Genomic DNA, 16270 nt, shown 5'->3' on the forward strand with positions numbered 1-16270 from the left:
GAGTGTCGAATGAAAAGGATGTGATGCTTATAGCTCGGAGAATGGATTAAAAACCAGCAGACGAGAATACAATTGTAACGTAATATAATGGAATGGAGTCGTTAACGAACCCTCATTCTATAAGTTGAATGGTCACAGTCCCCTATCTCGTTAGGCCTATGTATAAAGTTTCAATGCGTTATTTTTAATCTTTGTCTAGTTTTGGAATCATACATTGTGTATCTAAAGTCATTTCATAAACTACTCTCTGTAGGTTAAACAAAAGCAATTCTGATGCAGAATTTTAATGCGTGGCATAGTTCTATGAATCTTTCTATCTATCTGGCGGAAAACTATGTTAAAAATTCGTCCACACCTGTGGAGTAACGGTCAGCGCGTCTGGCTGCGAAACCAGGTGGCCCGGGTTCGAATCCCGGTCAGGGCAAGTTACCTCGTTGAGGTTTTTTCCGGGGTTTTCCCTCAACCCAATTCGAGCAAATGCTGGGTAACTTTCGGTGCTGGACCCCGAACTCATTTCACCGGCATTATCACCTTCATATCATTCAGACGCTAAATAACCTAGATGTTGATACAGCGTCGTAAAATAACCCAATAAAAAAAAAGAAAAAAAAAATGTTAAAAATTCGTTGTGTTAGTGTGACACAAACTGTCTCATTATTCGTTTTAAGCACTTCACGGCAAATTGAATGTGATATTACCGTTTATAGTTAGTCCTTGAACTATAATTCAAAAACATACTAAATGAAATTATTTCATCATCATCACCCTTAATATTCTATATCACATCAGTTTCACACCTGAAAGGCTTGAGTTCCTATTCAATAATATTGTTGAATTGGGCATCTCTATGAGTTCTTGTAGCTTGGATCAAATATTTTGTGTTATTTATTTTGTAAACAATAATCAAATTTGTACAAACGTACATAGAACAGTTTTTCGAAGGAGGCTACAAGATTAAGTATTATCGGAGTTTTTAAGTGAATGACGCACGTGCAACTAGCAACCGAAGTTCTTGACTGACGGCTCAAGCGACTTTTGTTTCGTAAAGTGAGGCAGAACAACTTTAACAGTTACACTAATTTCACAGTCTAGTATATACAGTCACGAAGCTTGAGTTTATGAGGGTACTAGGAACAATAGACTGTGCGGGTACTATTTCGCATTGTCCCTAATGAGGCGATATTAGCGATCCTAGTGGTTAGCAACTATCTATGGATGCATATTTGCGACGTATTGAGCTTCGTGACTGTATATAGCTACTAGACTGTGCTAATATTTACAATTTACATTATGTACACTTGTACACTAGAACTCCCTATTTTTACTATTTACACTACACCGTGGTTACAAATTATTGGACGATTTCAGAAGGCTATATTTTCACCAATATTGAACATAAATATATGATCTTACCACCACTTGAAAGAGGAAAGTTGAAGTTTTATACTGACCTTAGATGCACTCGATGTGAGCCCCACGTGTAATATGGCAGACGCCCAGGCGGTGATCCCATTCTTGCCAAACCCTCTCAAGCATATCTTGTGTGACGTTCCTTATTGCTGTGTTAATGCGCCTTCTCAGTTCTGCCAAAGTCGCTGGAAGTGGAGGTGTGTAAACATTGTCCTTGACGAAACCCCACAGAAAGAAATCAGACATGAAATCCGGTGAACGGGGTGGCCATGTGCAGAAGGTGCTGTCTGCGTCCGTTGCAAGACCAATTAATTGACCTGGTAGGTGTTGATTTAGGAAAATTGGCTAATCCCAAAACTCACTGACGAGGAGGAACAGGGGTTCATTTTCCAACAATACAGAGCCTCTCCACATTGGCATAGGGATATCCGGAATCTCCAAATTTGCCGTGACCCGAGAGAAATTGTGTCAAAACTAAGTTGTATAAATGGTTGTAACAATAGAATACAAAACCTCTAACGGCAAATGCTCCCTATAACATAGTTATAGTAAACTTATATCAAATTAATTCTCATCATTTTAATGAACTAGCTACCTCAACTTAATTATAATTATTTACATACAGTATTGCATACAGACTGAATTGAATTAAATTAGCTCATAAATTAAGTTATTACGTTTTCTTATAGGTTTTATCTCAATTTAAATAAACATATACTAGTCGTTAAAACTTAACTGAAGAATATTGCTGCAGAATCTTTTAAGTGTATTGTAAATATTCATGATTTAAATATGTATGTAACTATTGTATTGATTAAGGCTAGTTGAATGGAAGAGAAGGCCTTATGGCCTTAACTCTACTAGCGAAAATAAAAAAATTCTATTCTATTCTACGACACCGTATCAACTACTTGGTTATTTAGTGTCGATGATATTGGTATAGCGAGATGAGGCCGAGGATTCGCTATAGATTACACGACATTCGCCTTACGCTTGGAGAAAACCTAAAAAAAAACCCAACCAGATAATCAGCAGAAGCGGGAATCTAACCAACGCCCGAGCACAACTCCGGATCAGTAGACGCGTGCTATCGCCTGAGCTACAGTGGTGGCTGAGTTCTATCTTATAGAAGGCAAAATGTAAAATATAAATAGTATCTATGTAGGCTACCTTGTAGTATTGTATAGCCCTAACCAATGACAAGGAACGTTGCTTGAATATCATATAAATTAGCTTATAGAATATATTATTATGCCTTGTCATGTTTTTAATTGCCTTTACACCTGATAATGTTGTGCCTTTTTATACCGGGTGTTTCAGACCACCCGTATCAGCCTTTTTTCTCGAAAACTATGTGATACTGGTTGTTCATAAAAAAATTGATAACCAAAGCCTATGTAAATAATCGATTGGTGGTAGTACCATTTCCCGTAACAAACCGGAAGTCGGGGTACTTGTAGTCAACTTCGAAATTTCAAATGAGAACATGGGTCATTGAAGGTACCATTGGAAACAATTTTTAAAAAGAAACAACTTTTACTGAAACTTTTTAAGCTTTTATTATTTACTCACAAAACAACAAAAATGGTATCTTCTGAGAAATGCTGTATGTTATTTATGTACGTACTCTCTTCAAATAAGTGTTAGCACCCTGTGCTAAACAATGTTCTGATCACCTCCTAACATCCGTGATTGTACTTCAGCACAGACGAGAGACCTATCGGCTTCTGTAATTTTTTGTTTCATGTCTTCTCTATTTGTACTACCATCAATCGATTCTTTACATATGTTTTGGTTATCAAATTTTTTTTATGAACAACCAATATCATATAGTTTTCGAGAAAAAAGGCTGATACGGGTGCTCTGAAACACCCGGTATTTACAGTGTCTTTTTTCTTGTTTTAATGCATTTCCCCCCCCTGCCTGTTATGCCTTTTTAATATGCACTGCCTTTTGCTAGTTGTAGCCTAATTGTCATTTTACCTGCTTGTTTGTCTATTATGAATGCCTAAACATCCTGGTTCTAATAATAAGACTATGTTACTGAAAAGTAGGTCCAACATCAGGGGAACAGTACGACGAAATCTCCGACAAGGGACTTACTTTTCCAACCGTGGACGACAGATTGAAGTGTAAAACATTCATATCTAACTTTGTTTTGACACAATTTCTCTCGGGTCGCGGTAAATTTGAAGACTGTCTTACAAGATTCACGATACAGAGTGGAGACAAATGTAAAGTGCGATGTGGAGAACCAAAGAAAACAGTGACTTAGGTATATCCTGTTTGAATTCCCGCTGGACACCGACACGAGAAATCGCTATCCACAAATACAAACAGAAAGACATACAGATGGACGGACAGAGAGACGGCATGGTCAAATCCACTTCTTCGGTATTAGAGATTTTGAAAACTCGTATCGCCAGGAAAATGCCGATTTTTTTTAATGTGCAACGTTTTTATACGTAACACTCGATATAAGTTTTAATACAAATTACAGCATTGCTCCTTGTAGAATTTGGTGTCGATGCCACCCGCATTACATTCATTAGTTGAAGACTTCATTTGTTCATTCATGGCCTAGGTTATGATTCTACTGCAACATTGATCAAATGGATTGCGCAATCTATAGACTACTTATTGTGTTGGTAGATCCATCCTCATTTGCTTTTACATTTTAAGAGGTTGTGTGCATCGCAGAATTTCCTGAAAGAAACCACCAAGCCAAGCGGGATGTCGTCTCTTTACAAAGGCAATTCCAACAATAACGGTGATGAATTATTTAAAAAAAATGAATACTGCACTTATTTATTTCAGTGATTTATACCTTTATACAAAGGGGGGCCATGTTAAAAACAATTCCTGTAGATCTGTGATTTCGGTATCAGATGGATTTGGAAAATATTCAATTGTTTTTTAACGTGTAAAAGATTAACGGAATATTGAACTTAATTTTAGTTTAATAAAAAAATACATGTGCACAAATGGGTTGATTAATAAATTCGGGTAGTATAATAGTACATTATGCAACGAGCCTATAATGAAGGTAATTAAGAAGTGAGTATGGATATTTATGAAACGAGCGCAAGCGAGTTTCATAATTTTCATACGAGCTTCTTAATTACCATTATAGGCGAGTTTCATACGACTTTTTATGCTCGACCATATTTCTAACTTGATATTATTAATTTTATTGTAGGCTATCTGACCTGGAGCAATGTCAACCGTATGTTGTGAGATGTGCGCAGACGCGAAAGTATTGATTTTTTCCGAGGAACAGATGTCCACATTGACCTTGCTAGGCCATAAGAACCTACAGAGATAACATTGAAATAAAATTAGACATTGAAAAACGAGATGACAAATTGAATTTATTTGAATATTATTTACAATTAACGCTAATTATTATAGTAACAGAACATAACCTTCTGCGACAGTATTGGATTTCCAGCCTCCGTGACTTTTCGCTAATTCTCTTTCGATTGCATATCTGAGAATAATCGATACTTGCGGTTTTATAACGGTAGAAAGCTGACCTGTCATTGGCTGAACAGTTGTAACCTGAGTCGTCATTGGCTGAAAGACCTGACCTTTAATGAGTAGGTGTACTTTAATGACATGCATTAAAGGTCTGCTACCAGGTGTATAATTACTACATTTCGGCATGGTCGAGCATAAAGAAATAAAGAATTTAACTGTGATATTAATTTCCAAACGAATTCAGTTCTCTGTAATGACATATTATTATTATTATTATTATTATTATTATTATTATTATTATTATTATTATTATTATTATTATTCAATACAGTTTCAAACAACTCATTAGTATCGTATTGATGTGTGAATCGTTTCGACTATCGATTGCATTGTTGTCTGGAGATTAGGCCTCCTGGAATGAGAAACAGATGGTCCACTCTGTATTACATGTGCATCATTCTCAGTTGATTCTGAATATGAACAAAATCTGGTGTAATAGGGTGAACTTACATCACAAATCATTAAATAATAATAATAATAATAATAATAATAATAATAATAATAATAATAATAATAAAATCATCCCTACGCTCATTTGATGCTATTTACCTCCGTATGTTTGATATCAATTGTCTTTCCATTTGTTTTGTTTGTCACCTTGTATTGCTTTTGCGTGTGTTAAGTTAAGAAAGTAACTTATAGATCTTGTAATGCTGCAATATGGCATCCGACCTACATCTTGTCGTCATTTGTTCCGATTTTCTTTTATTTTGAAGCCATTAGCTCTTGAAATCGTTGCGATGTCTTCACTTATTTTACTTTCACACGATACGAACAATAAAGCGAAAGTGCTGTGGTACAGCGAACTGTGTTTTTCGAGATTTTTACTAGAAGACACGACTCTAGAATTCCTGCTAACGAAAAATCGATTTTCTACCCATCGGACAGAACCTGTTTGTATTCTGTAACTACGAGTCAATTAATTGAGAAATGATATAGCCTACATGAAACATAAGACTTTCTACTGAAATTTATGTTTTTTTTTATCTCCGAAAAGATGACATAAAATGACTATTTATCTGCAATACTTACTTACTTACTTACTGACTTTTAAGGAACACGGAGGTACATTGCCGCCCTCGCATAAGCCCGCCATTGGTCCCTATCCTGAGCAATATTAATCTCTATCATCATATCCCACCTCCCTCAAGTCCATTTTAATATTATCTTCCCATCTACGTCTCGGCCTCCCTAAAGGTCTTTTTCTCTCCGGCCTCCCAACTAACACTCTATATGCATTTATGAATTCGCCCATACGTGCTACATGCCCTTACCATCTCAAACGTCTATTTATCTGCAATTCGTTGTAAATTTTTTTGTGCGAGATCGTGCGTATTTGCTTGCACAAAATCAATCCGCGGAAAGTCTAAAATTCCACATTCAGTATTCCCAACCTAACACACATAACAATTTCCCTCTTCTTACCGCTTAAGTGACATATTGATTTTACTGCTTTAGGCTTTTAACATATTATTTTTAGAGACGTTCAATATAGTAATAATTACAAATTGGAAACTTACCACTGCAATTTCACCTAAATTGCACTGCTAATTATTGTTCTTAAATATTTGCAAAAATTAAGTAGCCCTAAACTCTACAACTCCACTAAAGTTACTGCATTCGATTAAGGAAGCCGTGAAAAAATCAACAAGATTCCAGATGCCGATGTTATTACTGCAATATGTTATATAAATAATATTTTTAAAATATTAAAATGAAAAATAGATCATTACATAACCTTACCGTTTGTTTTAAGTTCGCATTTATAGACTGGGGGAAAAAAGACGGACGTATATCACGGCCTGCTGGAGTATAGTAAACACAGAAAACATTTTAAAGCAACGATATTGAAGATAGATATTTTTGTTTTGCAAATTTGCCGTCATTGAACAGAAACCAAGATGGAGATTTCATTGCAACTAATTAGAAATTCCTCTTTCAGGTATGTAATAAACGATCTTCGCACAAAATAATGTACGATACACGAGCGGTATGTTTTCTTTCAATTCTCGGAAATTAAAAAAGCTCAACTACATTTCGCTTTTTCAAACTTTTCCTCGAACATGAAAACTTGAACATACTTCTCTTGTAACGCATATTACTATTTCCTTATATGAGACGATGTAATGAATGATATTACACACACTGTTATATAAGAAATGTTTTAATCAGGGAAATGAATTATTACTTATACAGGGCTTTCATTTTAAAACATCTCAGTCTATATAACTATTTATTTCAATTAATATATTTAATTTTAAAAACACGTAAATTTAGATATTGAGAGAGAGAGTTTAAAACCAGTTTCAATTTCATTTTAGGTTTCATCCTCTCACACACCCTACCACATTTTGAAATTTTAAATGATACCCCTATATTATGGTACTTAAATTTGAAAGCCTAGTCAATTGTTTGTAAATATCTTTCATTTGTTCTCACACCTTTTGTTTTCTATCGTCGCCTGGCAACCTGGATTGATGATTAAGATTTCGTCACTGCGCCTCCAAAATTCCAAAGTCCGCTTTTTTTTTTTTTTTGCCAGTTTTAATTCCCATGATTTTCAAAGTTATTTTCGTATAATTTCATCATTTATGTTGTAATGATTGAAATTATACCAAAAGTATCTTCGAAAATCAAGGAAATTAATTGGCAGTGCTTTTCTCTTTGTCCTGCAAAATCTTGTTAAAAACACATAGCTGATTTTGGAGGCGCAGCGACGATATACAGTGTGTGGCAAAATATTTATTTTTAAAATTACATTCTATATCAATTTTTACATAGGCCTATTTGAAATTTCCATACAATCTACATATAGAAACGTAAATATTTGAGTGGATTCCATTGTAAATTTTCTTTAAATGACAACCATATTGATTACTCATGCGAGCGTTTGTTTACTGATTTTAATGTTTTGAAAATTAAACAGATTTATTATATTGCCTTATTAAACCTCATACATAAAAACCGTAATAAATTATAATTGTATCATCATAAATATGGAACTAAAAGATCCGATTTTATACGACTAGAGGAACCAAAGTGTTTCACAAGCACAGCTCTGAGCCATGGTACTTACTTTGGCCCAAGGTTATATAATAAAATAATTGAAAAATACTCAAATTTGGAAAATTTTAGTATCAGAAATTTCAAAAATAGCGTTAGGAATTTAATTGTTAAAGAATATATATTGATTTAATATGTATATTTATTTGTATGATTGAAATGGTTAAAATTGAAATTGTATTTTTAAAGTTAATTTATTGCTATATTATTTTTTCTTGACCCAGTTTGTGTGAAATAATTATCTTTGTTTGTGTTAAGTATGTGTTTAGATAACTCCCTGAGCACGAGTTTTTACTCCTTCAGGGAAGAATTAAGACTGTATTTTTGTACATGTTATTTTACTAACAATAAACAATAAACAACAATATCACCAGGCCCCGGGAAAAGTATTGCTATCAGCTTAGTATGCAACATTGCATACCTGCTTTCAGAGGGATGGGGTAAATAACGATAGACATCGTGACGCTGGCAGTAGTACAGTTTCGTTCATGAGAAATGAAGTAATGCATGACAGTCTCGTTATTTGTGCGTCCTTTTGAGTAGTTTCCAGTAATTAGCTATGAAACTTCCACAGTGAAATTCTAATTTATTCTTATTAAGAGACCTAGATATTTCATTATTATTTACGTATTGATGCGTTGCAACGAACTATGACATGCATGTGCAAGACATTTAGCGTGTATCATATTCGGTTAACGTGTTTCAAGAAACTTAGCAGATTTCTTCATATAGCTCGCAGCATCTGTAACATATAGTAACACATTTTCGAATTGCACACATAATGGCCATAGCATCTCCATACACTATCAAAAAGTTCACATTTATTTATTTATTTATTTATTTATTTATTTATTTATTTATTTATTTATTTATTTATTTATTTATTTATTTATTTATTTATTTATTTATTTATTTATTTATTTATTTATTTATTTATTTATTTATTTATTTATTTATTTATTTATTTATTTATTTATTTATTTATTTATTTATTTATTTATTTATTTATTTATTTATTTATTTATTTCAAATATACAGAATAAATAAATATAATTACAAAACAAACAAAGAGAAATACAAATAAAATAATACAAGCAATATAAAAAGAAGATACAGTAGTATTAACAAAATTTGAGACCGAATGAGCAGCGCTCGTGCTCGGTTGCAGTTCAGATATAATATTAAAATAAAAAATAATAATATAAATAAATAAGTAAAATAAAATAAGAACTAAAATATAATTACAGCGGCAATGGAATTATATAATATAATATTAACACTAGAGAAGAATAATATCGCACGTGAAAAGTAGGATTAATATATATTTCAAAATTATAGAATACAAATATGATATAGGTTCATTAATTCATACACATAGGCTATAAATGTATTTAGTCAAATTGAAGATATTAACACGTTTCTAATTTTCTTGTTATATGTTAGTGGGTTACATGTTAGAAGTTCTGGGTGTAATTTAGTTAAAGCATTGTACAACCGAGGGCCAAAATTAATGCTATGCTTTAGACCAGCAGATGTGAGACATTTAGGTTCTACTAATGTTGAATTAATATTTCGTCTTGTGTCATAATTGTGTGTCTGTAATACAAACTTATTACGATTTTTATGATAAAATTTTAACAGCGTATACTTATAAATTTGTTCAATATTAAATACATTAAATTCAGAATAAATTAATTTAGTTGGATAATCGAAACGTTTCTTCAAACAAATTTTAATTATTCGTTTTTGTAGTAAATTTAACGGACTAAGATTAATTTTTGTACTTCCACCCCAAACAATTATACCATATTGAATGATAGACTGAATAATGGCCAAATAAACATTTCGTAGAACTCTAATAGGTAAGTAGCATCGAAGATTAACGAATTTATAAATTGTTTTACGAAGCCTCTTACAAAGATAAGTAATGTGATGAGGCCATTTTAAATTCTGATCAATAATGATACCCAGATATTTGACATACGTTGCTTCTTTCAAAGGTGGACATTTACAACTTTTGGGATCTAAACAATTTTCACTGTGTATTATTAGTCTATATTTATCGCTAAATTTTAAATTTTGAACACTGGCAGCTGTTAACGAAAAAGGAACTAAAGTTGATTTAGATATATCTAAAGAAAGGAAGTTGGAATTAAGCCATTTTTTAACAATGTTAGTACCTATATTAGCATTTCTATATGCTTCCTGCCAAGAAAAACCACTGAAAATAACTACTGTATCATCCGCATATGAATATATAGATCCATTAAATTTTTCCAAATTTATATTAAGCAGATCATTAACATATATTAGAAATAAAATAGGTCCCAAAATTGTTCCTTGCGGTACACCTATATGGTGGAATAATTAACCCTCTCTAACACTTCACTCAAGAGATAGGGTCTACAGCAACATTCCGCACTAAGGGCAGCCACAACCACATTTGCAACTGACGTGCAACGGAGTCCATGCTTTCATCAATAGAAAGAAACCCATTTTGTAATTTACACTTCACTTCACGCAGACATTTCTCATATGCATGTTGCACATACTTCTTCCGCAGTGCTGCTTCTTTAGGAATTTGTCTTCCAGTGTACTTTTCTGAAAAGCCACGGAGTTTCGCGTTTTCTAATTGGTTTAACGGAATATTTGAAGCAATAAACGCGTCACACATATCTTCGTAAAATGTTCGTTCAAGTAATTGTGAAGGAGATTCCTGCTGCACCTTGCTTAAATTCTGTTGTCTGTTACATGCGCGTTTATGCGTATTGCTGTTTGTATCCTTCTTAACGTTGCATGCCATGTCGGCTGCCAATTTCACGTGACACAATTCACAAAACAGTTCATTACCATGGATGGAAAACACATTTTCTCGATATTGACGAACATATTTCCTTAGTGATTCTATCTTGCGTTCTTTTGGTCTCGGCATTCTGAAGACCCGTGTCGATTGCTTTTGACTGCGTTGTACTAAGCTGCGCCGGCACTACTCCTACCTGTGTGCAAGTCCTCGGTTCATAAACATTAGCTATACTACATCGCGCGTTTCCCTGTAAGCAGTACTTTCTCCGGGGTCTGAATATCACATAAAACACAAAATGGTACGTTACCTTCTGTCCTGCATTTCGTTTTATTGTTACGTGGCGCGTAGAAGCGGTAAGCAAGATAGCCAGACGAGTTGCATGCTTCCCCACCCAAGCGTTCCGGTATTACGTCATAGCGAATACGTCATTGCTATTATTGGTATCCGTGCCACAATAAGCCGATTACGCACGGTATTGGATGTAGTAACAACCTGTTTACAATGCTAGGATGGCGTAAGATATGCAATGTCTTTAAAACTTTTGCTCTAGTTCTTGGGGTATTGATTTTATGTTCTTAATTTATTGTTTTGTGCAACTGTGGATTTGTGCGTGCGGCGTGTACGCAGATGGGTCCCGCCCCCGGGGCGCAATTATCCGCTAATGGCGCATCCGTCCGCGGTAATCGCTGTGATATCGGAACTTGAGGCTTGGCAATTGGACCCAAGTGGCTGCAATTGTTCAGAGAGAGAGGGTGAGACCATAGGAGACAGATAATGCACGGGAATTCAGATCTTCCTGCTACAAGACCACATCGCAGTCACTGTTAGGTTGTCCTCTGTTTTCTGAGAATTTGCTAATTTGATTCAGATCTCAATGGTGCCACTTTTTCCGAGTTATTTTCAAAAATTCAGTTCGTAAAATTAGGAAACGAGCGAATGCGATTAGGTATAACATTATAAACCAATTTAGTAATATACAGAGTGGACCGTTCGAATGTACCTAATTTCAATTGTATGTGACTGGTGAACGGTTGAAGATAGAACCATGGATGAATATATAATAGGATGCGAAACTTACAAAGTTTCCCGTAACACATACTAGAGGCACTGTTGTAGAAAATGATCTTGCTGCCACCTGTTAGAGGGAGGGGCGTTATTACATCTAGCAGCGCACCAAGTAGCGAAAAGAGTAATTACTCCATGCACTTAGCAGCGCACCTGGTGACGAAAATGTTAAACTGTGCAGAAAGTATTCCCTCCCACCCTCATAGATATTCAAAACTAACCCAATTTAAAATAAAACATTTACATTTTTATTCCTCACAGCAGCTTCTACTGAAAATTCTTACCGGAGCCAACAGGAAGATAAAAGATACGATCTATTTTACACTACCCAATTAAAATATAACCAGACAGACAAAAAAAAAATAAAGCAAAAGGTTAGATAATTGGGATTGTATTCTTTGGGTATTTATTGTACAGCGCAATTGAAAAGTCTGCAAGAACTACTTAGATCAATTTATTATATTACTATTAGGCCTACTTTAAAATACATTCAACAACACTATTTTTACAACGTCCATAAACGTCACTGTTTAACATACACTGCTTATACACATACGTATCACTTTATGTTTACTTATTAGCAAGTTTCTGTCTGCCATCATGGCTCCTCGTCGAGTCCTCGAGCAATATCTCGAACGGATAAATAGAGAACTCTGGGTAATGTACCCAATACGTAGTTCTAATGTTCACCACCTACGACGTTGGGCGCTGATCATCTTATTTCAGCCCCCCACTGCCAGATGGTGCTGACCGCAGTTTCGCATCCTATTATATATTTATCCATGATAGAACTTTACGGTAACGTTTGTATGAAAGGAATACTCAACAAGTTTCGGATCCTGTAGGTAGATGGTGCGCAGACACGATTTCTTTTTGTAGATTGTATCGATTGTCAAAATGGCGACACCGCAGATGAAAGCGCAAACTGTGCTGTGGTATGAGGAGTTTAAAATCAATTGTTAGAGTTCAAAGGGAGTGTCGGCGAGTGTTTAACCATGATGCTCCAACTGCTAAAAGTATTAAGAAGTGGCACGATACATTTTTAGCTACAGGATCGGTGTTGAAGAAGCATGGTGGTGGTCGTAGAACACCTACTTGCTGAATTTAATTTAATGTCTCTTGCCAGTCGTAGATTACTTGCTGAGCAACTTTTATTATATAAAAATATTCAACGGTCTACTGGATAATAGCGAAATATTGTCACAAATCCAGCTTAACGCTGGAACATCAAATTTAAGAAATCGTCAATTGTTATATTATTAAAAGCAAAACACTTCAGCACATAAAAATTCACCAGTGTTAAAAAGTGTTCAAAATTCAATGAAATATGTATAACATGGGATCTAGATTTCAGCATTTCTTACATGAAAAATAAACATTTTCTTGTTAATATACTGGAGGTAGTTGATTTTAAATAATGTTGCTATCTATTTGTTACTCTGTAATTAGCCAATTATAGCTACATTTTACATCTTTTGGTTATGATATCTATATTTATCTATTCTTCATTCTTTTTTTATTTTGTATTTTTCATTTATATCTACATCTGTGTTTTTTATTTAGGTAGTATCTATTTGTTTTTTATGCTCGACCACGCCGAAATGTAGTAATTATACACCTGGTAGCAGCCCTTTAATGGACCTCATTAAAGTACACCTATTCATTAAAGTTCAGGTGTTCCACCAATCAGAAAACACCATTGCAGCAATATGAAAGCGCAAGTATCGATTATTCTCGGATATGCAATCGAAAGACAAATAGCGAAACGTCACGGAGGCTGGAAATCCGATACTGTCGCAGAAGGTTATGTTCTGTTACTATAATAATTAGCGTTAATTGTAAATAATATTCAAATAAATTCAATTTGTCATCTCGTTTTTCAATGTTTAAATCAATTTCAAGGTTATATCAAGATAAATGTTTATTTTACTCTCTAGATTATATCAAGGTCAATGACATTTCTTTCTCGGAAAAAAATCATTACTTTCGCGTCTGCGCACATCTCACAATTTACGAGATATTGCACAAGGCCAGTTCCGCTCCCCAAGAATAACATGAATACTTATGAATAATTTCAAGTTAGAAATATGGTCGAGCATAAAAAGTCGTAATTAAGACGCTTGAATGAAAATTATGAAACTCGCTTGCGCTCGTTTCATAAACCTACTCGCGTCTTAATTACTGACATTATAGCAGCTATGGGGGCTATAAGCAAAGTAGGGAGGGAACGTTCCTACTTACCCCACATTCGTTTGATTGACAGGCGAGGGGTAATGCAGTTGTTTTGCTAAGTCAAGTGCAGTGGTGGAGTCGACACACCTTGCGCACCAGTAATTTCTCCGCTCTTAGTTCTTGTTTCAAAATCTTTACAGTATTTTGTTTATAGGAAGTACACGTATCATACAATAATTATGATGGCCACCTACTGTCATTAGGCAAATTATATATTTTTCAATTGTATGACTATTCCTTTATCATGTGCACGAAAAATACTTGAACTGCCTTGTGATCGACATAATAAAGTATTTCTTTTTTAAAAACAATAAAGAAAAAAGCAAAGCTCCATTGTCCTTTAATTGCACAATATATTAAAAGATACAATGCTCAACATAATAAATTGCTTCTTTTTAAAACCAATAAAGTAACTAAGCTCCATTGTCATTTAACTGGAAAACATATTAAACACGATATAATGATCAACAAAATCAATTATTTCTTTTTATACATACTAAAGAAAGTAAAACTAAGCTCCACTGTCATTTAACTTTAAAACATATTAAACAAAATACATGAGATATGAATGAAACGAAATACTACTGTAGGCCTATACTGCTGGTTTTGATTTTTTTGTTGTTGATTGCCCTCGAAATTTCTTGTTATTAACTAAAAAGGATATATTTGGCTCTAAAATAGAACAACTCAACCGTAATACTGAAACTAAATGCATGTCTGTGATCCTAGACCTGGAGATACTTTTGGTTACATTCATTTTGGAAAGAAAAACAGCTCACAACAGTAAGTTGAGCCAAACATAGATACCATACGCATTGCAAATGTGCGCAGATTAGGGAATGGCTCCTCTGGTAGGTATTTAAAGAGATCTAATCCATTTTTTCCTAACACTTTAGTGGCGTGCTCTTTTGCATCTCTATAGTGGCTCTGATGCTTGGGTAACATCAAATACAAATGGATTATTGAACAGACACATCTCCATGTCCATTGCAGTTGCTTCTGAAAATCTTTCTTGGAAAGAGAACGCATCAAGTAGGCCTAATATGCATTCAAAGTTTTAAATAAGTTCAGTTCCAGATACTTAATAAAATAATAACTATCTAAATCCTGAAAATACCATAAACATCTTGTTTTGTATCTTTCCGAAAATATTACGAAAATAGCTTTTAAAATTGTAAATAAATACTTGTAACATCACCGAAGTTCGCTTTATGCTTCCGATCAAAGTGGCGTTTAATATTGAAGCCGTTTTATATGCGCAATTTTAAACCTACTTATTAAGCAACAGACTTTCTTCTTTTTGTAAGTAACAAAAAATTCTTTCTGCCACTCTTCCTGAAACTGACGTCCCGAGATCGAAGCCATACCCGCCACTGAATGAGGCGTGTCTAGAGAAGTACCAGGCGGAGGAGAGACTCGGTGGAGTAAGGTAAGGCGGCTTTGAGTGCAGTGGCCCATCGGAGCCATTTTTCCCCATGGTTGCATTATAGGCTCGTTGCGTAATGTGTAATTTTTTATTTTTTATTTGTATTTACACTTGTATCTTGCATTTCTATCTGTTTCATCTCTTTTTTCATGTTATCTCCAATTTTATGTTCTAAGCAAATATTTGTACTATTTATTGTAATTTTGGAGCTTTGCCCTGTTATAGACATAAATAAATAAATAAATAAATAAATAAATAAATAAATAAAACATGGTTATAAGTCCGTAGATTATTTTAGGCTGCACGACACGGACGTGTTATTTAACGTGGTGGTGCTTATGAATGGAAGGCAGCAGGGTGGTCCGTTCGCTCGGTTATCTGAGGTAAACGGTGATAAATTTCGGAAGTCGGCCCAGTGTGTTGCTCCCAGGTCGCTCGAGTCTGGCCGTGGGGTGGGGGCGATGACACACTTGCGGTGGCGGGCGCATATATAACAGGTGGGCGTGCGCACGGAGCGCGAGAGTGGTGTGCTGCTATGAGGACGACTGGACCAGCATGGTGAGTGCAGTGATCTGTGAGAGGGCGGGGGGCTCGTCCTTCACTTCTCCTCCGAAGAACGCCTGATGTAGGCAACGTCTGTTCGTAAGTCGTCCAGCAAATACTGCGTCGTCCTTTTTCGTACTTGTCCTGCGTCATGAGTACTGAGGCGTCGGCGTCAACTGCAGGGATCC

At 34.8% G+C, this 16270-nt stretch overlaps 1 protein-coding gene across 3 annotated transcripts in view; it reads left to right on the top strand.

Moving 5' to 3' along the window:
* The window catches only part of LOC138702930 (proteoglycan 4-like), a 215966-nt gene that overhangs the window by 76475 nt on the left and 123221 nt on the right, over positions 1–16270 (top strand). Inside the window, exon 1 of one of the 3 annotated variants that reach the window (XM_069830338.1) lies at positions 16003–16097. The exons of 1 other annotated variant lie outside the window; for it this stretch is intronic. In XM_069830338.1, coding sequence (XP_069686439.1) covers positions 16095–16097 — 3 coding nt within the window. In that variant the 5' untranslated portion in view covers positions 16003–16094. Of the gene's footprint in view, positions 1–16002; positions 16098–16161; positions 16182–16270 lie in introns of those variants that run through there. One more of the 3 variants, XM_069830339.1, reaches the window with a different exon arrangement.

This window comes from Periplaneta americana, chromosome 7, assembly GCF_040183065.1.
Source record: "Periplaneta americana isolate PAMFEO1 chromosome 7, P.americana_PAMFEO1_priV1, whole genome shotgun sequence".
Taxonomy (NCBI): domain Eukaryota; kingdom Metazoa; phylum Arthropoda; class Insecta; order Blattodea; family Blattidae; genus Periplaneta; species Periplaneta americana.